This window comes from Bos indicus x Bos taurus, chromosome 1 (genome assembly GCF_003369695.1).
Source record: "Bos indicus x Bos taurus breed Angus x Brahman F1 hybrid chromosome 1, Bos_hybrid_MaternalHap_v2.0, whole genome shotgun sequence".
NCBI lineage: Eukaryota > Metazoa > Chordata > Mammalia > Artiodactyla > Bovidae > Bos > Bos indicus x Bos taurus.
Window position 1 is genome coordinate 144646779 of NC_040076.1, and position 23594 is coordinate 144670372.

The 23594-nt window shown below is 57.0% G+C and overlaps 1 protein-coding gene across 6 annotated transcripts in view; it reads left to right on the forward strand.

Moving 5' to 3' along the window:
• Positions 1 to 23594, forward strand: part of COL18A1 (collagen type XVIII alpha 1 chain) — a 94478-nt gene that overhangs the window by 50892 nt on the left and 19992 nt on the right. For all 6 annotated transcript variants that reach the window (XM_027547857.1, XM_027547836.1, XM_027547842.1 and 3 more), the window contains 11 exons: positions 4729 to 5276; positions 12692 to 12781; positions 13609 to 13668; positions 15630 to 15759; positions 20389 to 20465; positions 20898 to 21083; positions 21369 to 21395; positions 22535 to 22597; positions 22699 to 22785; positions 23098 to 23151; positions 23292 to 23450. In XM_027547857.1, coding sequence (XP_027403658.1) covers positions 4729 to 5276; positions 12692 to 12781; positions 13609 to 13668; positions 15630 to 15759; positions 20389 to 20465; positions 20898 to 21083; positions 21369 to 21395; positions 22535 to 22597; positions 22699 to 22785; positions 23098 to 23151; positions 23292 to 23450 — 1481 coding nt within the window. The remainder of the gene's footprint in view (positions 1 to 4728; positions 5277 to 12691; positions 12782 to 13608; positions 13669 to 15629; positions 15760 to 20388; positions 20466 to 20897; positions 21084 to 21368; positions 21396 to 22534; positions 22598 to 22698; positions 22786 to 23097; positions 23152 to 23291; positions 23451 to 23594) is intronic.

Below are 23594 nucleotides of genomic sequence, written 5' to 3' on the forward strand. Positions count from 1 at the left end.
TTGGGATCGGGATGAAAACTGACCATTTCCAGTTCTGTGGCTACTGTTGAGTTTTCCAAATTTGCTGACATAGTGATTGCAGCACTTTCACAGCATCATCTTTTAGGATTTGAAATAGCTCAACTGGAATTCCATCACCTCCACTAGCTTTGTTCATAGTGATGCTTCCTAAGGCCACTTGACTTCACATTCCAGGATGTCTGGCTCTAGGTGAGTGTGAGTGATCACACCATCGTGATTATCTGGGTTGTGAAGATCATTTTTGTACAGTTCTGTGTCCTCTTGCCACCTCTTCTTAATATCTTCTTCTGCTGTTAGGTCCATACCATTTCTGTCCTTTATTGAGCCCATCTTTGTATGAAATGTTCCCTTGATATCTCTAATTTTCTTGAAGAGATCTCTAGTCTTTCCCATTCTATTTTTTCCCTCTATTTCTTTGCACTGATCGCTGAGGAAAGCTTTCTTATCTCTCCTTGCTATTTTTCGGAACTCTGCATTCAAATGGGTATATCTTTCCTTTTCTCCTTTGCTTTTTACTTCTCTTCTTTTCACAGCTATTTGTAAGGCCTCCTCAGACAGCCATTTTGCTTTTTTGCATTTCTTTTTCTTGGGGATGGTCTTGATCCCTGTCTCCTGTACAATGTCACGAACGTCCATCCATAGTTCATAAGGCAGTCTGTCTATCAGATCTAGAGTCCCTTAAATCTATTTCTCACTTCCACTGTACAGTCATAAGGGATTTGATTTAGGCCATACCTGAATGGTCTAGTGGTTTTCCCCACTTTCTTCAATTTCAGTCTGAATTTGGCAATAAGGAGTTCATGATTTGAGCCACAGTCAGCTCCCAGTCTTGTTTTTGCTATAGCTGTGTAGTAAGTCTCAAATCAGATACTGTCACTTCTCCAACTTTGTTCTCCTGCAAGTATTGAGTTGGTCTTTTCCTCTCTGTATAAACTCAAAGTTGATTTGTTGAAAGCCCCAAAATAACTTGCTCTGATTTTTATTGGGATTGTATTGAATCTATAGGTCAAGTTGGGAAGAACTGATATCTTGACAATATTGAATCTTCCTATCCATGAACATGGAATATTCTGCATTTATTTACTTCTTCTCTGATTTCTTTTGTCAGAGTTTGTAGTTTTCCTCGTGTAGATCTTGTGCATATATTTGTCATACTTATGTGTAGTATAAATATAAATATTTCATCTTGGAGATGCTAATGTAAATGGTATCATGTCTTAATATCAAATTCTACTTGTTCATTGACAGTATATGGAAAATGATTGACTTTTGTACGTTAATCTTATATCATACAAACTTGCTATAATCAGTAGCTCCAGGAGTATTTTTTGAATAATTATTTTGGATTTTCTACAGTTTGGTTTTCATGTCATCTGCAGATTGACAGCTTTATTTCTTCCTCCCCAACCTATGTGCTTTTATTGCCTTTTCTTGTCTTATGGCATTATCTGTGATGTTGAAAAAGAGTGGTGAGGGGGCATCCTTACCTTGTACCTGATTTTAGTGAAAAAGCTTAAAATTTCTCACCAGTAAGTATGATGTTAGCTGTAGCTTTTTAAAAAATGTTTATCAAGTTGAGGAAGTTCACTTTTATTCCTAGTCTACTGAAGGTTTTTATCATAATAGGTGTAGGATTTTATGAAATACTTTTTCTGCATCTATGATACGACCATGTGATATCCTCTTCTTTAGCTTACTGATGTGATGGTTTCCATTAATTGATTTCAAATGTTGTTCAGTCACCAAATCGTGTCTGACTCTTTGGGATCCCATGGACTGCAGGCTTCCCTGTCTTTTATCATCTCCTGGAGCTTGCTCAAACTCATGTCCATTGAGTTGGTGATGCCATCCAACCACCTCATCCTCTGTCACCCCTTCTCCTTTTGCCCTCAATCTTTCCCAGCATCAGGGTCTTCTCCAATGGGTCAGCTCTTCACATCAGGTAGCCAATGTATCAGAGCTTCAGCTTCAGCACCAGTCCTTCCAATGAATATTCAGCGTTGATTTCCTTTAGGATTGACTGGTTTGATCTCCTTGCTGTCCAAGGGACTCTCAGGAGTGTTCTCCAGCACAATTTGAAAGCATTGTTTATTTGCTGCTCAGTCTTCTTTATGATCCAGCTCTCACACCCAAACATGAATACTGGAAAAACCATAGCTTTGACTAACCAGACCTTTGTTGGCAAAGTGATATCTCTGCTTTTTAGTATGCTGTCTAGGTTTGTCATAGCTATGTTGAGCCAACCTTATGTACCTGGGCTAAACCCCACTGGGCCTTGGCTGGTCTGTTTGCTGGAAGGGAAACTGTCTTCAACTAGGCAAGTCCCCTGATTCCTTGATCTGAGGTGGGTGTGGCTGTCCAGAGGGCCTCAGCTTGCCTAGGTGCCACCCACTGTGTTCCCAGGAGGGTGCTACTTGGAACTCCCAGTGCCCAGCTCAGGCGCTCGCTAGCTGAAGAGATGCTGGTTTCCACCCCGAGACAGCTGGGCCAGTGTCTCGGGCCAGCGCCTCCAGCCCAGCAGCTGCCAGATCTGCATGGAGGTGTGGCTACAACCACCCCCCCACCCCCACCCCTGCTTAAGATGCCTGTAACTGGAGACTGAAGCAGTGATCTCAGGGCCGTGGCATTCTGAAGATTACTCCCAATGGGAACCATGGAGAATTGCAGAGAGAGGAAATGGGAGAACTTTGGGAAGGAGCTGCTCATGCATCTCTGGAGTCACTGGGGCTGTCTTCCAACCAGGGGCCCAGGGCTGCTGTGTCTCAGCATCCTTAATCTGGAAAAGTTCTAGCTGCCCAGGAGGAAGTGTACGGCTGGGGTACATCCATGCTTAACTTCTGGGACGGCTGAGATGGGGCACCAGGGTTACTGGAACTCAGGCTGCTGAAGGCCCTTGTTCCTTAATCTTAGGGCATCTCCCTGAGTGGACACTGGGGTCCTGGGCACGTCTGATGCAAAGGGACCGTACAGCCACACCATCTGGGTGGACAGTGGTGTCCGTCTGTGAGCAGAAAGTGACAGCTGGCCTCCGAGAGCCCAGGGTCTTTGTGAAGGCCCCCTGCCCTGGTGAGGGTCCATCCGCTGCGGGCAGGTGCTGAGGCAGGCCATTGTTCCGCTGGGCTGCTGTCTGCTCTGGTGGTTACCGCTTTTCATCTGCATAATGATCTCACCTGCAAAGGGTAGAGTGAGGCTGAAGGGGAGCCCACAATGCGGGAAGTCAGGGCTGCTCAGAGGCAAGATGCCACTGTCCTGGTGGGGCTAGTCTGGCAGCTACCCCAAACCCTCATCCTCGTGTGGGCTCTGCTGGTCTCTTCTCTTCTCATAGTTTGTCCTCTGGGGACTCTTTGAGAGACCTGGCTTGTCTTCGGAAGTTGGGGTCCAGCGTTTGTTCCCTCTGCTCCAGGGAGTCCGGGTCAGCGTGACCCTGCACTCTGGGGCCGGACTCCAGGCCCTACCACTCACGGACACACTGACAGGGCCACAGTGTCACCTGCACACACAGCCGTGTGCATACTCGGCTTAGTTAGGACACCCACACGCCAGCAGCTGCCTCCCAGAAGAGCTTCTCTGTGTACCGCATTTGGGGGGCAGAGCCCACCCAGGTTGTGGGGCGAGGGCCTTGAGAGGAAAGGCCTGGAGGCTCCTTGCCCCTCTGCCTGGAAATGTCCAGGGAAGTCCCTGGTGAGCGGGCCTTTCCCAGAGCTGGTGTTTACCTTCCTGTGTTGGGCAGCAGCCACAGCCCCTGGACAGAGAGGGAGGCCCTGCTTCCCCCCAGCCTTGGTGCCCCTGGTCCCAGAGGTCGCCAGTCCAGGCTGTGGATGGCACCTGCCCACCTGGGAAGCAGCCCCGTTCAGGCAGGTCCAGGCACCAGGGCTGTGTCCCAGCCTGGGCCCATGCCACCGAGGGGGCTCCGTACAGTCGAGTATCTCTGGAGAACGTGTGCCCGTGACGCTGACCCCCCGAGGACGGGGAGGGATGTGAGCGCATGGAGAGTCTGAGAGGAAGGATGCGACTGTGTGGGGCAGGGAGCCTGGGCAGTGCGGGAGGGAGAAAGCTGCCCTCCCTTCCCCCATCACACAGCCCTGTCCAGGCCGGGTGGTGGTCGTGGTGCCCAGCAGGAACACAGGGCAGTGAGCACCAGCCCTGCGAACAGCCACCACCGGGTAAAACCCACAGGGCTGGGAGGCTTGGGTGGGGTTTGCTGCACCACGTGTGGGCAAACAGGGGGACCACAAGCCTCAAAGGGGCCCCCAGGAAATGCAGCCCTCTTATCCTGTCCCTTCCTGAGAGTGTAACTGTTTCCGGACTGTTCCTAGTGTGCATTCAGCTCGGGGCAGCCCTGTGCGAATCTCTGTCTTTTGTATGTCAGGTATGCCACGTGACTCCAGTGTGGGAGCGGGGGCGGGGACCAAGTCCCAGTGTGGAGTCTGAGCAGGGGGTTGGGAGTGGAGGAGGGATCGAGCTCCTTGTGCTAACTTTAGGGAGGTGGGGTCTACAGCAGGCCACGCCCCTGCCTCTCGCGCCAGGCTGGTTTTGGACGGTCTCTGCGCCCCACTTGGAGGAGCGAGCCCGTGGGGGTGGGCGTGGTGCCTGAAGGAACAAGTGGCTGTCTGTCCCTGCTGGGGCGGTGGTGGGGGCAGGTGCGAGATGGCCCGGGCCTTGGTTTCCCCAGTGGGCGCGGCCTCACTGCTGTCTTTCTCTCCGCAGACGAAGAGGTCGTGGAGGTAGGGCTCCAGCAGCTGCTCGGGGAGCCCCCGCCCTGGCAGGTGGCCATGGTGCACGACCCCGACGTGGGGTCCGCCTATGAGTTCGGCGAGGACGGCAGCGGTGGAGGCCAGGCGGCCCGGAGACTCCTGCCTGGCGCGTTCTTCCAGGACTTCTCGCTGCTTGTGCGTGTGCGGCCGGCCTCGGCGCGCGCGGGCGTGCTCTTTGCGGTCACAGACCCGGCGCAGGCAGTGGTCTCGGTGGGCGTGAAGCTGACGGCGGCACGTGGGGGGCGGCAGCACGTGCAGCTGCTGTACACGGAGCCGGGAGCCACCCACACACGCACAGCCGCCAGCTTCGAGCTGCCCGCGCTGGATGGTCGCTGGACGCGCCTGGCACTCAGCGTGGATGGCGCCTATGCCAGGCTCTTCGTGGACTGTAAGGAGGTCCAGGGCCAGCCCCTGGCGCACTCACTGCACGACCTGCAGCTGGAGCCGGACGCCCGCCTCTTCGTGGCCCAGGCCGGTGGAGCAGACCCTGAAAAGTTCCAGGTAACTGTGATGGCCTCCACGCTCAGGGGCAGGAGGCAGGGAGCTGGGGATGGATGATGGCCAGGGCTGCCTGCTGCTGCAGCAGCTCCAGGGACAGGCAAAGCCCGGGTTACACAGCCATCAGGACCCTCTGCCCACCCTGCTCCCTCTGGGCGTTCACTCCCTGCTGTTCTTAGACCACTGCCTTCATGGGATGCCCACGTCTGCCACGTCCAGGCCCCCACCCTGTGTGTGCATATGCCTATCCACATGGGTGCGTGGTGCCCCATGGTGACCCTGGGCTCCGGGCCCCACCCCACCCCATCAGTGAGCAGGGGCTTTATTCTCCTGTCAACCGACCACGCACAGTGAAAGAATTTCAGAACAGCAGTGGAGCGCTGAGTGTGTGCCTGTCTGGGGGCCGTCTGCACACACCCCGGCTGGACCAGAGGCTTCAGGCCACGCACCAGCATTCATTGTGCTGGTTGTTTTTGCCAAACTGTGCAGTGGCCTCATGGCTGGTGAGCCCCAGGGCAGGCCTTCTCCTCAGAGCAGCAGGGGCAGAATTTCCCCGGTCGCGACCGGGGAGCAATGGTCCCCGTCGTGTGCCCAGGGAAGCCCCTCCCCCAGACCCAGACCCAACCTTCATTTCTGGGGAAGGCAGGTCCCAGATGCTAGTGGAATCCTTCTTCTGGGTCCCCGGTGACCACACTTCTCAGAACCTTTGGCCGAATCCTGCCTCCTGGAAACAGTGATGGCCACCCTCAGACCTTAGCAGGTCCCTGAATTTGAACACTGCAACTGGCACGCCCACCCAGCAGTTCAGACAGGGTTCCCTGTGTGTGCAGTGGGGGATGTGTCCACGGGGGACAGAAAGTTAATTATTGCCCAGACAAAGGCTGTTTGATTAACGTTGTTCTAAGTCCTGGTGACTCGCTTCTGAAAGCTGACCTTTCACCTTTGGCAGGGACTTTCACCCAAGGGGTCTGGGAGCCAGTAAGACTTTGATACCAAACTGAGCCTCTTTGTGTTTTCATTTTGATCCTCGAACTTGATGAAGTGGAGATAAGTCAGAGGGAGCCGTGCCATGGGAGAGGGGCTGTGTTTACTGGTGATTCGTTGTGAGAATTCCCGGGCTTCTCTAGATTGGAACTCCCTGCCGCACCCCGCCTCCCCCACCCCTGCCATGAGTTCTATATTTCTCAACAATTGAAAAGTTGCTCGTGGGCAGGTGGGGACAGGGGCTGCCTGTCTCACGGTGCTAACGGAGGTCACCACCTTTCTGCAGCAAGGACACCCAGATGCCTCTTCCCTCAGCCCTGCCAGGCTGCGGTCATCTCTGCAAAATACACTTGCTAGTCGTATATGTAGACTAACAGTGTCTGGGTGTTTTAATTTGCATTTCTTGGTTGTTAGTGAAAACAAACTATACTATTTCACATGTTTACTGGTTCTCTGTATTTCTTCTTGTGTGTCTGTTCATGTCCTTTGCATTTTTTGTTTTAATGGTTTCAATTGTTTATTAGTTTGTGTGAACTCTTTATATATAAAAGATACTGATCATTTGTTCTATACACTGTAAATTTTATTCCCCAGTTTTTCTCTTGCCTTTTCACCTAGTCTTTTTTTCCCCCACCATTGGGATATTTAAAATGTTTATGTGGTTAAATCTAGCCTGTAGAAGACACCCAGAAAAATCTTTAAAGGTTAGAGAGACAGAGCAGAGGGGACTGTAAGGTCGTTCCATCTGGCTCTGGCTGGAGCCCTGCTTGCCGTGAAGTTGCTGTCCCCCCTGATGTTGCCTGGGCACTTCCAGCGAAGTCCAGTGCAGTGTGGCCCCTTTATTCCTCAGACTCCAGTTCCAGGAATCTCTCTGTGGGTGTTTGATCAGCCTCCAGCCGGGTGAGAGGTGAAGCGTGCTATCTGGGGAGGAGTAGATAGGTCGGCTTAGGATAGCGTTTGTCAATTCTTCTGAACTGAGACTCTTGGGAAAGAACCACTCACGTGTGTGACAGGCAGGACTTGGCAGAGGTGCGCACAGAGCTCAGAGTGTGCGATGAGCCAGAGTGTCACGGCTAGTGGTCTCGAGCAGGTGCTCAGCCCCTTGCTGACCCCCACGCTCAGCCCGGCACCTATTCTGAAGATGCTTGCAAAGCCTTTGTTGTTTTCTCCCCAAAATTATGAGCGTCCTTGGTGTTTTCAGGTTCATTCTTCTCCTTGAGCTTAAATGGTAATAAATATCTCTTAGGAGATTCCTAATTCCACCCAGAACAGGACAGGGAGGCCTGGCGTGCTGCAATTCATGGGGTCGAAAAGAGTCGGACACGACTGAGCGACTGATCTGATCTGATCTGATCCGTTATAGTGTTTGGCTTAAAACATTAATTCAGCGCTTTTTCAGTGTTTATTGACCTCATCCTTTCTTTTTCTTAACTATTTCAGATACCCTGTGGTCAAGTTTTCTTGACTTAGTTTCTCTTTGTTGGAAATGTCCCTGTTTTCTCATTCCTGTCTGCTTTTCTCTGTGTGAAACCACCTTTCTCTTTACCCAGGTTTCCGTGGAGGTTTAGTCACGTGTTCAGACCCCGGGGCCCTCATCTGAAACTGACACTGGGCCAGGACAGGACTGGCTTGGGCTTCCCAGGCCGCGCTCCAGCTGTGCTCCTCATGTTGAACGTTCACTGCTTCTGTTCTGTGATGATGGTGCTAGAGGCTGTGAATTTGCCTCAGCAGGCGGCTTTGCTGGCCACATTATATAAAAAGTGTTGTTCAGTCGCTAAGTCATGTCTGACTCTTTGTGACCACATGGACTGCAGCATGCCAGGCTTCCCCATCCTTCACTATCTCCTGGAGCCTGCTCAAACTCATGTCCATCAAATCAGTGATGTCATCCAACCGTCTCATCCTCTGTCATCCCCTTCTTCTCTTGTCCTCAATATTCCCCAGCATCAGGGTCTTTTCCAATGAGTCAGCTCTCTGCATCAGGTGGTAAAAGTATTGGAGCTTCAGTTTCAGCATCAGTCCTTCCGATGAATATTCAGGGTTGATTTCCTTTAGGATGGACTGGTTTGATCTTCAGAAGTGATTGATCCACTGAAGCGAAGAGATGCCCACTGGCCACACTAGGTTTGGGCAGGCTTAGACAGAGGATGGTAGCAGAGCAGGCAGGGAAAGTGCTGGTGACCTCTGACACCCCCAGTTCTCCTGCTGTGGCCCCCAAGCCCAGCCACACCAAACGTGCTGCTGACTGAGGGCAGCTCGGGGCACTCAAGGTCACGGTCGCCGGCTCCTTCCAGTACCCATCTGTCAATCATCTGAAGCAACCTGAACGGGTAATGTAACCTGTTCATAGTCCTGCAGTAGTCACGCCATTGCCTGAAGGAGATGCTTTTAATAGAGTTTCATACAAATAGTCCAGGAGCTGGGGCTTCATACAGGAAACCGGTGAGATGCCACTTGGTCCAGGGTGTGTGGAGAATGGGACAGTGGTGGTGTGGCCCAGTCACAGTGACAGCTGGAGTAGGTGACAAGGGAGCAGGCGGCCTGGGGGTCAGCCAGCAGAGGAAGGAGAGGCAGGGGGTGAGGTGGGGCAGTCAGGTCCATGGGGGCTGCAGTTCACCCACCCCTGTACAGGTGCATTCAGCCCATGGCCTGGGGCCAGGACACGGCCCTGTGAGTCAGGGGGTGAGTCAGGAGGCCCAGAGAACCCTGGGCTGCCAGATAGGGGTCCCAGGGAGGCAGCCCCAGCACCGGTGATGAGGGACAGGCTTTCATGTCGTGGGGCTGTGGTCGTCTGCACACAGCTCTTAAGACCAGGGGCCCTAGTGAGGCAGTGACAGGACAGATTTCAAATGGTCTGGATTTCATAACATCTGTTAAGTCCATCCAGCGTTTGCAGTGGGCCCAGTGACCTCTGGGCTACTGATGTCTCCCCAGCTGCCCCAGTGGGCAGGCCAGTTGGCGGGGGGCCCGGCTCCTCTGCTCCCCATTCCAACCCAGTCTGGCGGCCTCTTGCTGAGCGGCCACCCTGCTGGCTGGCAGTGTGGGGGCCAGAGTGCTGCGGGCCTGTTCTCGTGGCAGCCTGGCCTCACGGGACGGTATCAGCGTGGGGACAGTCATGTCCAGATGTCCAGTGCTCTGACCTGTACCTGCGGGAGCCTGGTGGCCTGCCCCCCGACTGCTGCCTCATGGTGTCTCCCCGGGGTGTTCAGAGTGTGGCTTTCTGGAATCTTAACCTCTGTGCCTCCCCCTGAATTCTCAATCTTGATGACTGTCTGTCATCTGGGGATGCCTGTTCCCCCTTTAGCACCACCCTCAGCTGGGCAGGCTGAGAATTTCCATCCCTAACACACTGCTGCCTCCTCCCTGAGCCCCAGGGCCAACCCCCTGCCTTTTTAAGCCCAGAAAGGCTCGTGCTTCCTGCAGGCGGTGGTGAGCTGGTGCCCAGAGAGGTGGGGCGCCTGTGTGTGCTGCCCATGCAGGAGAGCAGGTGTGATCACTGTGTTCCTGCTCCTGGCTTGTGCCCCTTACACACATGCTCTGAGCATACACACATGTGTGCCCTCCCGCAAACAGGCCCTCCACACAACACTCCTGGCAGCTCATTGCCCTCCATGGTGGTTGGAGCGTCTCTGGATTCAGGGGGCGGGCGGGGAGGACACTCCTCCATGGAGTGGACCAAACACTGCCCCCGCCACATCCTCTCCTCATGGCCAGGTGGCCCGTCCGTCTTCAGACCGGAGCTCCAGCCATGGGTGGGCTGCTTGCCTTTCAGCCTCCTGCACCCTCAGCTGGGTTCTGCCCCTGGGTTCCATGGACTGCATGGGGCCAGGGACCCTGATACCTGCTGCCTAAGCCTTCTGCACAGTCCTGAGCCATCAGTCAGGCTGTCCTGTGTCCCCCCCCCCAGTGGCCTCAGCCCTGGACACAGCCTGGGCTCCCCAACAGATGCTGTGAGGAGGGGCCAGCCCTACTCTAACTGTGGACCTTGCAGGGATCTGCCGGATGGTTCAAGATCCCGAAAAAGACAGTGGCATTCTGCCCTGGGGGGCAGTGACAGGGGACTGAGGGAGGCAGGGGTGGGGTTGGATATGAAGGGGCAGAAGCAGCTGGGCTCAGCTGTGGCCGCAGCATCTGCTCTGGTTCAGCTGGAGCCAGGGGTGACCTCAGACGGAGCCAGCGCTTCTGTGCCTGGTCACCCCTGGGAAGATATGGCCGCCTCGCCCCTGCCGTGCAACCACCCGCCAGCCGGGGGACGGGCCATGGACAGCAGAGCTGACCCTGTCCCACGCTCCACCAGCCCCCACCCCCTGGGCTGTCAGCTTCCCCTGGAGGCCTCTCCAGGCTGTCCTGCCGAACTTTCTGGAACCTCTGGGCATCCTGCATCTGAGAACTGAGCCGCCTCCTGGCATGGTGTTGGGGTCAGAGCTGCCGGCTCCCCAGGCAAGATGGGCCTTGACCACTAAGCCACAGGCACTTTAGCCCTTGAGCTTCTGGAATGAGCTGTGGGAAAGTGGAAAAAAACGGTAAAGATGGCCTGTGGTTCCACCAGCGGGCACTGTTCTCGCTGCCTACGGAGACTGACCAGCAGTAGGAAACCATCGTTGGTGACTCGGTGCCCCCTCCCCCATCGGCTGGTGAGGCGGGGCAGCACTGGGAAGCCCAACAGTGGACTACCAAAGTTACTCCTAGGTCAGCCCTCGAGATTGCTTGAGAAAAGGGGTGTCATAGTGCGCTGTGGGGCTGAAGTCACCTGCCTGCCCCCCACCTGTGCGCTCGGCCCCTCCTCTCCTCACAGGCCTGGCTGGGAGTTGTACTGGGGACACAATGACTTCGTGGTAGCTGGGGGATGCGGGGCCTCCCTCAGCCCGTACCTGGGCCGCTGACCTCATTCGCCTCCCAGGAGCAGGTGTTTATGCCTGAACATGCACACACGTGTGCACATATGCACGTGGGCACATACACACAAGTACATGGATACAGGTGCGCACATAACTATGTGCATACCTGCATGACACATTTATACACTCATACACACACATGCGCATATCCATTTGCACACGTGCCACAAACATGACATGTTCACACGCAGACCTCACTATCAGTGGAAGCAGAGATGCAGGGGGGAATATGGAGCTGGGCAGACCTGGCCCCTGGAGGTGCTGATCCTTGGGAGGGAGTCCAAGAGGGCTTCCTTGAGGAGGTGGCCTGAGCTGAGCCTGGAGATAGGAGTGGAGCCCTCAGGCGAGGGCTCTTGGGGACACTCGGGGTGTTAGTCGCTTGATGTCATGTGGGAGCAGGAGGGCCATGAGATGGAGGTCAGTGATGAAGGGAGTCTGCAGGGCACTTAGAGGAAAAACCATAAGCTGGTCGAGTGAGCATGCGGCCCCAGGACATCCCACCCGCTGCCTGTCTTTGTACAGCCCGCAACCTCAAAGGGCTTTTACGAGTTCCAGTGGTTGGAAAAAAACAAGACTATTTTGTGATGCGTGAACGTTTCAGTGTCCCGCACAGTCTGGTTGGAGCAGCTGCGTCCAGTGTCCACAGACTGGTTCACGTCCCAACACGGCTGCAGAGCAGCAGCGACAAAGACCTGAAAACAGTCACCACTGGCCCTTCACCCAGGAGTGTGCCAGCTCCTGACCTAGGCTGGCCCGTTTTTAAGAGCTATGAAAATGTGCCTCTCAGAAGCAACGCAATGTGGTCTCTGTTTAGAAGATGCAGTGATCCATCCCCATGGATGAAGATGTTAAGTAGAAAACAAAAGAAATACCAGAAAAACATTTGTGAACACTCAGAACCTCCAGGCAGGACAGCTTCTAGAAAGGACACCAAAGGCCTGGATCCTGTGGCCTCACACACGGGCCGAGATCTCGACCACGATTCAGAACGTGCGGTCGCGTCGCCCTCTGGGAGCAGGACGCCTTGCAGTAGAGGCCCCGGTGTGGCTGGGCTGAGGTCCTTGGCCATCATGCTAGCCCAGCTGCCCGTGGCCCTGCCCTGCCTCAGACTTCCTGTTGGAGTGGGGATCCCAGTCCTCTCCACGGGCAGTTGTCCACACTCACGGTTCAGGACACTGCCCAGCAGGTGCCTGCCGCCCCCGACCTACCCCTGCCCAGTGCCGTCCACTTCACGCCCCGAGGGGATGCTGCCTCCCGGGACACTGCACGCCGATGACCTCTTCTCTGCTCATGCTGTGTCCAGGCACCCGGTGCAGCGCCGGGACCACAGGAGGGAGTGCGTGGCACCACCCAGAGGGTGATGAGCATCCTTGGGAAGAGAGAGGGAGTGGGTGATGTCACCTGCTGTGACATCACCCCCTGCGGTGTCTCTGCTGGACCTGACCTCAGACAAGCCTGGCTCTGAGCTGGGCCCGGCCTGAGTTGGGGTCTTCTGTCCCAGGACCCCTGGTGACCCTCCCCTCCCTCTGTGTTCAGGGTCTGATCTCAGAGCTGAGGTTGCGCAGGGATCCTCAGGTGAGCCCCCGGCAGTGCCAGGATGAGGACGAGGACGACGATGATGATGGGGTGAGTGGCCACTGCCTGGCTCAGGCGGGGGGCCCCTCCTCCTTCTTCCCCTTTGCTCTGTGGGAGGAGGGGCCCAGGCCAGGATGTGGTGGGCCTTTCCTGGAAGCCCCAAAATGATTGGGACCAGAGAGGTCTTTGACAGTTGCCACTTTGGGTGGATGTTACCCATGATCACGTTTCTAACTGCCCATAACGTCACCCTGGGGACCCCCAGGTGAGCCTCCCTTGCCTGGAACTTTCCACATAGAAACATGCATAGAACATAAGAGTTAAATAACATGCCTGGGGAGCCCATTGGGTGATAGCATCACTGGTGGCTGCCAGAGCAAAAAGTGTGTGTGTGTGCGGTCACGTGTATGCATGCACACAGTCCGTGGGGCCTAAGGCAGAAGACACACCGGTTCTCTGTGTGAAGGACAGATAGGCAGAAGACCTGTGTCCCCGGGGTGGCCCCAGGTCCCAGCAGCTCGTGTGAGCCCAGCACTGTGAACTGGGAGACGATCCAGCCGCGTGCAGTGACTGGCCCAGGGAGTGGGACCTGCAGCCATGTCCCAGCCCCGAGGGTCCCTGTGCGGGGCCTCCCCTCCGGGCTGTTTCCCAGGATAGTGTCCCGGGACAGGAGAGGAAGGGATACCCTCCAAGCGGGTCTTTGGGTGTCTGGCCACGGGCCACATTGGTTTCCTAAAAGCCATTCATCCTAAGAAGTCTGATGGACACGAGCCTTGTCGATGACTGGCTGACCTCCTCATGGCCTGCCCTCCCCCTGACCCTGAGCTCCGAGGGGCTGGGGGCTTCAGCCATCAACTTGCTTCCTGTCAACCCCGCAGGCATCCGGAGACCTGGGCAGCGGGCTCGTGGAGACCCAGGAGCATCTCCGGGAGGAGTTGGTGAGTACTGGGGCCTGTGGATGAGGCGTCGGGCAGGCACACCTGTGCACACGTGTGTGCGACTTCTCAGGACAAATTCTCGCTGGAGATGGGGACTGGACTCAGGCTGAGTCAGGGCTGCACCTTCCCATCTGTGCTCTCTCCTGGGAGGGAATGTCCCTTCCAGCCTGGGGGCTGGCCCAGGCCTTCCTTGCGTGTCTGTTTGCATCTCCTGTTGGCTCTCGGGGCCATGGGGGACTCAGGGGTGACCCTGCTGTGTGGCCCCCACTGCCTGGAGTAGCACACAGGCTGGGGCATCTTGGGAAGGATGCCCCCTTCTCCCATCTGGACCCACCGTGTGTCCCACCCCCACTCCACCCCTAGGGTCATCTCCTCCAGGGCCCGGGCGTCCCGGGGCCATGACAAGGTGGAGTGCTGAGCTGCCCTGGGGTGAGTGGTCAGTGGACCCCCTGATTCCAGGGGCACTGGGACCTCCCTGGCTTTTCACTTGCTAGAGCAGCGCTGGCTCTGGCGCCTGGCAGACCCCTGGACGGTGTCAGTGGGTTGTATCCACAGCATCCCTGCCTGTCACGTGGCCTGTCCTCTCCTCAGCTGTCTACCCAGGGGCCCCGGGCACAAACCACGGAGACAGCAGTGTCCCCACCATGCTGGTGCCAAGGCATCAAGTGCTGCAGCCATGCAGTCTCTCAACAGATTCGGGGGGGTGGTCAGAGAGGGAGTTATCAGCCTGCAGTGTGCTAACTAGCCGGCTGCCCCTGCCAGCTCCAGCTCCACAAAACCCGGCGGAGGCCACGGGGAGGAGTCGGAGGGGCCATGCGGGAGCCGCTGTGCAGGCCTGGCCTGGCCCTGGACACGCTCAGTCTCTCAGCGCCCTCCGTGGTTCTCCAGGCCTCCGCTCTCCCACATGCAGGGGGTCTGGGGTGTCAGCGTGACCAACTGACGTGGGGTCCCTGAGGACCTTGCCCACATCAGAGGGTTCTGGCTGCAAGGGACTGGCCTTGTGTCTGCCCCGGGGACTGCTCACCCACGGACGAGCCTCATGGGGACACTGGTTCTGTGCACATGGACAGCACCGTCTCCGGAGCAGTATCCCCAGGGAGTGTGTGCTGAGTGCAGACAGGGAGTGCAGGAAGCGTCTTACCTGTGCACTCACCCTCGAAGCCCCGAGGGCCCCAGGGCAGGGAAGAGAGTTTTCAGGGCTGCTGCTGCTAAGTTGCTTCAGTTGTGTCCGACTCTGTGACCCCATAGATGGCAGCCCACCAGGCTCCTCTGTCCCTGGGATTCTCCAGGCAAGAATACTGCAGTGGGTTGCTATTTCCTTCTCCAATGCATGCATGCATGCTAAATCGCTTCAGTCATGTCCGACTCTGTGCGACCCCATGGACAGCAGCCCATCAGGCTCCTCTGTCCACAGGATTCTCTAGGCAAGAATACTGGAGTGGGTTTTCAGGGCATAGCCCTAGAAGCCCCAGGTTCTCTGGGGACAGGGAATAGAGTTTTCAGGGCAGAGTCAGCCTCATCCCTTGGGTTGGGATGGAGGGCAGGTGGAATCACTGGGCCTTGGTGCCGGGTCAGGACCCTCACTGAGGACACATGCGACCACCCCTCTGGTGCATGGTGATGGCCTCGTGTCCGTCACTGTCAAGACCACAGGCAGGAGCCAAGGCTGCCTGAGTTCCGAGGGGCCATCCTGGGCTCTGAATGGGGGATGAGGGAGGGTAGGCTCTTGTCCATCCCTCCAGGTATGGGGGCTTCAGGGCGAGGAGACCCCCACCGTGTGAGCTGCTCAGAAGAAAACGACTCTGGAGGGGCCTGGAGTTTCTTCTTTTCTAAGATGGAGTCCCTGATGGTTTCTTCTTAACTTTTGTAAAATCTCATTTTACAACCAAATGTGTGTAAAGCTGGCAGCATGCGGGTCACACGTGTCACTGAATAACGGAGCTGCTTCCCACTCCTCCCAGGGTGCGCCCCTGGGGCCCAGGCTCCCCGAGGCTCCTCCGGTCACTTCTCCACCCTTGGCCGGAGTCGGCAACGAGGAGGACTTGAGAACTGAGGAAGTAGAGGAGTCAACCACAGCGTCTTCATTAGGAGGTAAAGCCTGCTGAGGTGGGGTGTGTGTGTACTAGTGGTATGTGCGTGTTCGTGGCTGTGTGTGTTCACGGCACGTGTTCCTGGTGTGTGTACATTCCTGGTGTGTGCACATTCCTGGTGTGTGTGTGTTACTGGTCTATGCATGTCCCTGGTGTGTGTGTGTCCCTGGTGTGTGCGTGTCCCTGGTGTGTGCATGTCCCTGATGTGTGCATGTTAGTGGTCTCTGTGTTACTGGTCTATGCATGTCCCTGGCGTGTGCGTGTCCTTGATTGTGTGTGTTACTGGTCTATGCATGTCTCTGGCGCATGCGTGTCCCTGGCGTGTGCGTGTCCTTGGTGTGTGTGTGTTACTCATCTATGCATGTCCCTGGTGTGTGCGTGTGCAGGCAGTATGTGGGCCCATGTGCGTGGCAGGTGAGGGGCTCCCGTCTGTCACATGGATGCCCCACTGCTGGGGGCTCTGCACCCACCCTGCCCCGTTGCTGCCCCATGGACGTGGTCTCCCTGTGTCGTTTCTCACTTCCTGCTTTCCTGGGGGTCACAGGACCATCCTGAGAGTGCTGCCACTCCCCAGCCTGGGGGCAGGGGGTCGCCAGGAGAACACGGGAGCTGGTTTTGAGGGAGGCAAAGGCACCTCTGACTGGACCTCTGTGAAGCTGGGCAGCATTTGGGCCCAGAGGGTGCTCAGGCCTGGACGCCTGGGGCACACTGGGAAGTGGACTGCATGCCCGTGCATAGCCGCCCATCACAGTGTGACAGGAGCCCACGGAGTTGGTTCTCGTGGCAGAGCCGGAGGCTCCCTCAGCATCTCGGGGGGAAGCTTGCCCTGTACTGTGCCCATGGCTGCCTTCCCTCCGGGGAGACTGGCTTCCTCCCACTCAGGGGCCTGGCAGGATCCCACTCCCGGTGGCTGCAGGACTGAGGCTCCGGGTCCTCACCGCTGCCAGCCAGGGGTCGTCCTCAGGTTCCAGAGACCACCGTGTTCCTCCGGTCCTGGCCCAGCCCTGTCGAGGGGGAGGGTCCTTCTCCTGCTCTGGGTCCCGGACCTCCCCTCCTGCTTCCTCGTCTGTTTGGGGGCCTCGTGTGATGACTGGGTTCCACCCGATAACCCAGGACACTCTCCCCACCTTAACGTCAGCTCCTCAGTTGCCAACATCTCCAAAGTCCCTCACAGCGGTGCCCAGGTCCGTGTCTGGTGGGTAACCGGGGTCTTAGGGAGACACAGTAGAGCTCTGTTTGCAACACTTAGTAGGTCTAGAAAATTGTATAGGTTTTTTTTTTTATTTTGGAGAAGAGCATTTATCACTTTTAAAAATTACTGAAATATCACATGCTTGATGCACCCAACTTAGAAGCAGGAAAGAACAGATGAGAGAATTGACTGCTGTGGTCAGGTCCCTCTGTTCATACCCCGTGATCCGGGCGCTGTGGTCAGGTCCTTCTGTTCATACCCCGTGATCGGGGCATGTGTGCTTGTTACGTTTGTCAGAGCCACTTAGGGTACTGCCAGAGCCCCAGCCTCGCGACTGAGGCGCGTGCCCCACCCCTGCTTTGCTATGCTCTGCTGCCTGGGGCCCCAGTCAGGGCCGTCCCAGACCCCTTGATAGCTCCATGACGGGTCTGGCTTTATTTTTCGGTTTGCCTTTGCTTTGAAGTATAATGGACATATGATAAACCACACATTTTTATAATTTTATTGAAGTAGAGTTGATGTACGTTGTCGGGTTAATTTCGGGTATACAGCATAGTGACTCAGTCACCCGTGTACATTCATTCATTCTTTTTCAGATTCTTTTCTCATATAGGTTATCACAGAATGTTGAGTGGAGGTCCCGGTGCTATACAGTAGGTCCCTGTTGGTTATCTATTTTATACATAGTAGTGTGTGAAATTACACATATTTGAAACACAAAATTTGAGAAGTTTCAGCCTACGTGTCCACCCCTGAAACCATCGCCTCAGGCAAGACGTGAAGGCGCTGTCAGCCCCTTGGCAGGCGCCCCACTCTGCACCCCCATTCCCGGGCAGCCACTGACCTGCTCTGTCGCTACAGATGTTGGCACTTAAAATTTTACTTAAAGGGAATCCAGGACTTTGTCTGACCCATTTACTCAGCATCAGTGCTTTGAGAGTCACCATCTTGTGGCCAAGTAGAGTTTCTCTGGGTAGGTGGGCACTTGGGGCTATTACAGAAAGGTGGCCGTGGGGTTTGTGTGCAGGGTCCATGGCCACATGCTTCCATCTGCCGCGGGTCAGCACCTGGGTGGAGTGGCAGGAGTGTGTGTCACAGGGAACTGCCACACACTGCCATGGCAGCTGCCCATGTAACCTCCCTGGGATGTGGGTCCCCACCAGTGCCTGGCACTCGGCCCTTTTGCTGTACCCGTCCCAACAGCGGTGTGGCCGTGTCTCCTTGGCTTTACTTTGCGTCCTGCTGATGATGGGCACCGTGGAGCATCTTCCTGTGGGCGCACCAGCTGTGCCTGTGTCTTCCTTCTTGAGGAATCTGTCCCAACCTCACGCCTTCGTTTTACTGGGCGCACCTCTGCTGAGAGTTCGTATGCTCTGTACACGCCTCCTCTGCCGGAGAGTCTCTCAGCCTGAGCTCACCTTCTTATTTTGTTAAGTGACTTAGAAGAGTGCAAGCTTGTAACTTTGATGAGATTAGATGTATCTGTTTGTACTTTTATTTTTTGCCCCATCTCTTGGTTTGTGGGGCTTCCCCAGTGGCACAGCGGTAAAGAATCTGCCTGCAGTGCAGGAATCGCAGGAGACGTAGGATCGATCCCTGGGTCAGGAAGATCCCCTGGAGGAGGAAAGGCAACCCACTCCAGTGTTCTTTTCTGCAGAATTTCATGGACAGGGGAGCCTGATGGGCTACAGTCCATAAGGTCACAAAGAGTCGGACATCACTGAAGCGACTTAGCATGCACGCACGGCTTGTGGGATCTTAGTTCCCTGACCAGGGACTAACATGCGGCCCTGCAATGGAAGTGTGAGCTCTAACCGCTGGACCTCCAGGAAAGCCCCCCTATCAGTCTGTCCTTATGGGTCTCAGTGTTGGCGTCATGTCTGAGAGGCTGGCACAGTTTTAGGTTTCACTTGGGGCTCTGACCCACGGATGCGGCTTCAACACGTTTGCTGGAAGGACCGTCTCCCCACCTCTGCGTCACCCCGGGGCCTTTGCTGAGCACGGCTGTGCGCATGTGTGCGCGTGTCTGGACTCTGCTCCATAGGGACACTGTCGTTTCACGTGGGGCTGACCACTTTAGGATGAGCCTGGCCCAGGTGATGTGGATCCTCCGGCCTTGCTCTTGCTTCGCGAATCCACTTCTGTGTTCTGTGTGCTTTTTACCCTGTATGAATTTCAGATCCTTATTCACAGTGCGGTCAGGGTGGGGCTGCACCTGGACGTCAGCTAATGTCCAGTTTTCTGACCCCACACTCAGAGATCTGTCTCCTTTGGCTTATTTAGGTCTTTACTTTCTCTGAGCCATGTTTTGGTGCTTTTAAATGTTTTCTGAGGCGAGGATTTTAATTTCGCCTTAAACCACACTGAACGCCTGGGAGGGTTCCTCCCTGGGCCATCTCGGGCAGTGTGGGGGCCCTCTAGTGGTCAACTGGTGACTTGATGAGTCCCTGGTTGGGGTAACGGGGCCCTCAGCAGGCACTGGGTGGCTCCCTTACTGAGCAAGGCAAACCCAGAGGTGGCTGCAGGTGGGCACAGGGGTCATGGGCACAGAGATCGTGACCCCAGTTTCTTCTGGCAAGGGCACAGGTGGCCCTCAGCGCTGTGGGACCCTGGAAAGGCAAGCCCTTCCTGAGTGGGCCAGTCCACGGTCAGCCCACAGGCCCCAGGTCCCAACCAGCCCCAGGCTCAGCATCCAGCTCTGTCAGAATGTGATCAGGACCCGGCGAGGGCAGACCCTCAGGAGGCAGGACGTCAGAGCGCAGCTTGAATCCTCTTTTCTAACTGGCTCCGTGATGCTGACACGTCAGGTGACAGCTTTAGGGGAACAGCCTCAAAGTTCACCCCAAAAGTGCTGTCCATCACAAAGCAGGGGCACCATCCTGTACCCAGTGGAGAGGAACCGCAGACGGGCCGGGAGACGAGCAGGGTGAGGTGTCGGGGTCAGGCATCCACACCTCAGGGGTCCACACTGTGGGCGTCCACACGGAGAACGTCCACGCTGCGGGCATCCGTGCCATGGGTGCTCACTCCACATCCACTCTTCTGTGTGTTTTGTTGAGTTCTGTGGGAACCGTCCCTGGCTCGGGCCGAGGCTGGATCTGACCAGATCTGGCCTGTGGGCAGACCCCCGATAGGTCCCGGGATGCGCACCATTACCGTCTCCCCAGAGAAGCCACAAGGACAAGGCTGGGCCCATGGAGACCTGGGTTGGGTCACCGCACAGAACAGTGCTGACTTCCCGCATGTGGGTCAGGTTCTCAGAGGCTCCCACTCCCAGGAGATGCCTGGCGCTCAGGGCAGGAGGGTCGTGGGGGTGCCACCAACCCTCAGATGGTTCATCTGGAGAAGAGTGTATCCTCGGGGAACCCGGCTGGGGCTGAGCGCCAGGTGGGCAGGCGGCCCTGCAGAGGGTCTGACGGCCACCTCTGCCTCCCCCAGCTCAGACCCTCCCCAGCTTGGGCACAGTTGGCACGTGGGATGAGAGTGTTTGGAGCCCTGGGAGCAGCGTGAAAGAGGTGAGGCTTCCTTGACCCAGAACCACAGGGCCCCCAGAGCAGTCAGTGCCCCTGACCTGTTCCCAGGGGACCCTGCTCCCTGGAGTCCTGCTCCTTGGGACCCCACTTCCTGGGGTCCTACTCCCTGGGGACCCTGGTGGAGCTCTTGGCTCCTGCCTGCCCTCTGTGCCCCTTCCTGTACCCGCACTCAGGGTCTCTGGCAGTACTGGGCATCCTCGGCTGGGGAGGCCCCCAGTCAGAGCACGTGGGCGGGGAGGGTGATGACGTGACCGCACCACCGTGGCAGCCCCCCATGTGTGTCCGCAAGCACGGCCACTCTGCACGTCCCCTTGCGTGTCTGTGCCCTCTGTGTGACCTGGGCCAAGCCAGGGATGCAGGTGAGTGTGTGTGCACCTCCCTCCCCAGCCTGTACCCTTTGCTCTTTGTCCTCAGCGAGGCCTGAAGGGGCAGAAGGGAGAGCCTGGCGCTCAGGGCCCCCCTGGCCCCATCGGCCCCCAGGGTCCTGCAGGCCCAGCCATAGACAGCCATGAGGCACAGCCTGTTTCTGGACCACAGGGACCCCCTGGGCCCCCGGGACCCCCGGGGAAGGACGGCACCCCTGGAAGGGACGGTGAGCCTGTGAGTACCGTCTCCCCTTTGTCTAGCTGGGGGTGGGGCTTGGGTAGGTAGGGGCAGGGGTGGTGCTGGGTCCTGGGCCCAGACTGCGGTCTCCTTCCCTGGGTGGAGCAGGGGTGGGGCCAGGGGGTGCGGATGCAGTGCCCTGGACAGACAGAAAACTCCCAGCCCCGTGGGAGTCAGCACACTGGGGGGTGGTTGGGGGGCTGGAGTCCATTTCCATGTTCAGCTCAGGGTAGGGTCAGGGCTGTAATTTTCTGTCACTAATGGTTCTCTCCTGCCTTCCAGGGTGATCCTGGTGAAGACGGGAAGCCCGTATGTTGTCTTTTCCTTCAGAACCTGTATTATCTGTGATGCTTGCAGGAGGCCTTTGGCTCTCCACCTCCCCACCCCTGGGATTTTTTGAACTCAACCTACTGGAGAGATTTCAAAATATTTTGAAAATGAAACTTACTTTTTGTTAACAAAATGTTAAGTTTAACTGTTGATAGAAAAACATACATTTAAGCAGGTGTATTGAGACGTGTAGACTACTAGGAACAAACAAAAGGAAAGGAAAGAAATGAAAGGTAAAGCTTCAGATTCTAGAGGAGACGACAGACGACAGAGGAGCAGCCTGGGTGTGGGTGGGGGACACGGCACGTGGAAAAGACGACACACGCTCGCGGCAGGAACGGCGGGCTTGTCTGCCTGCTCATGGGTCGGAGTTTGTTTGGATTTTTAAAATGATCAAATGCTATTTCCAAGAAGCAGAGTAAAATGACTCATGAAGGTTCGGATAAAGATTTAGGAAACAACAGACCAGCGAACGGTGATGAGGAGGCCTGGGGAGGCTCCTGGGTTTAAGGGGGACTCACAGCCTCAAGAGAGACTCAGGAGGGGCGGGGCTTGGGAACGTCCTGCAGGAGCCTCTTCCCACCTGAGACCGGAGCTCAACTCAGTCGTGGCGGGGGCCTCGGCAGAGCGGGATGCGTGTGTGTGTGTGTGTGTGTGTGTGTGTGTGTGGAATCCAGGGTCCAATGACTGGATTAACTAGCTCCCGGATCAGGGTGCACTGGGCCTCGAATCAGAAGAGCTCTGGGCGTGGACACTTAGTCACACTGAGGGCAATTTAGGCCGCTCGACCTCAGCCCACTCACCCGGGCAGTGCACAGGCGGCTCTCCTGTCCTCGGTGCCCCCACAGCACGCGCGTGACGGGCAGGGTGCTGCCCTCCAGCCTGTGTGCACGAGACACTGTGGTCACCCCTGTGGGGCGCCGCTCCCTGGAGGGCTCACATCTCTGAGGTCGGTGGTGCCCACCTGCAGCCCCCATGACGTCCCCACCGCCCCAGGGACCCGCCCCTGTCTGCTCTGCACTGCTCTGTGGACACAAAGCCATGTATTGATGGTGGCTCGGCCGGGGACAAGGCGCAGGGCCTTCTCCTGACCAAGCCGCCTGGCCTCTGTCTTCCAGGGGGACACTGGGCCACAGGGCTTCCCAGGGACCCCAGGAGACGTGGGCCCCAAGGGCGAGAAGGTGAGTGGTAACCAGGATGGGTGTGGGGGGCCTGTGCTGTTCTCCGCCCTGACCCAATGTGGGGACACGCACCCTGGTATAACTGGGTCTTCTGTTCACAGGGGGATCCTGGAGTCGGACCGAGGGGACCCCCAGGACCCCAGGGGCCTCCGGGGCCCCCAGGGCCCTCCTTCAAACCCGACAGGCTGGTGAGTCCTGCTTCTCCTACAGGGTCATCCCTGTCCCAGCAGAGGGGCCTCCCGCCCACCTGCAGACCTCAGCTTCCTGAGGCCATGCTGCTCAGTCCAGACCTGGCCTCCCCGGGGTGTCCAGGCCCAGAGACTCAGCTCCTGCCCCCGTGGGGGTTGTTATGCAGTGGGGCTGGGGGTCAGCAGGAAAGTCCTGCATGGCTGTCAGTGAGGGGCCATGCTCAGGGAAGCCCAGCGCTGACCAGGCTGCTGCCTTACCAGTGACTGGAGGTGGACGGCCTGGGCCCCTTCTGACTCAGTCTCTCTCCTCAGACCTTCATCGACATGGAGGGATCCGGTTTTGGCGGCGACCTGGAGAGCCTCCGCGTGAGTGTCCCTGGGCTGTGGTGGTCGTGACTCTGCTGTCCCCAAGCACCAGTGGAACCTGTGGTGCGGTGTGAGGCCTGGCGGGGCACCCTGCAGCCGGTGCTGTGTGCAGTGACCATGCTGTGTTATTCCATGTCCAGGGCCCTCGCGGCTTCCCCGGCCCCCCAGGGCCCCCTGGCGTCCCAGGCCTGCCAGGAGAGCCAGGCCGCTTCGGGATGAACAGCTCGGACGTCCCTGGACCCGCAGGCCTGCCCGGCGTGCCTGGGAGGGACGGGCCGCCTGGGCGTCCAGGGCCCCCGGTAAGCCTGCCTGCTCTCGCCCACCCTTGTTCACGTCCAGGCCTGCGAGGGACAGTGAATGTGGGCACACGTCCCCTTCAACAGCTCTGTACTCCCCACCCCCCACATCCTCCTGGGGGGCTCCTTTCTCTGGGCCCCTCTGTG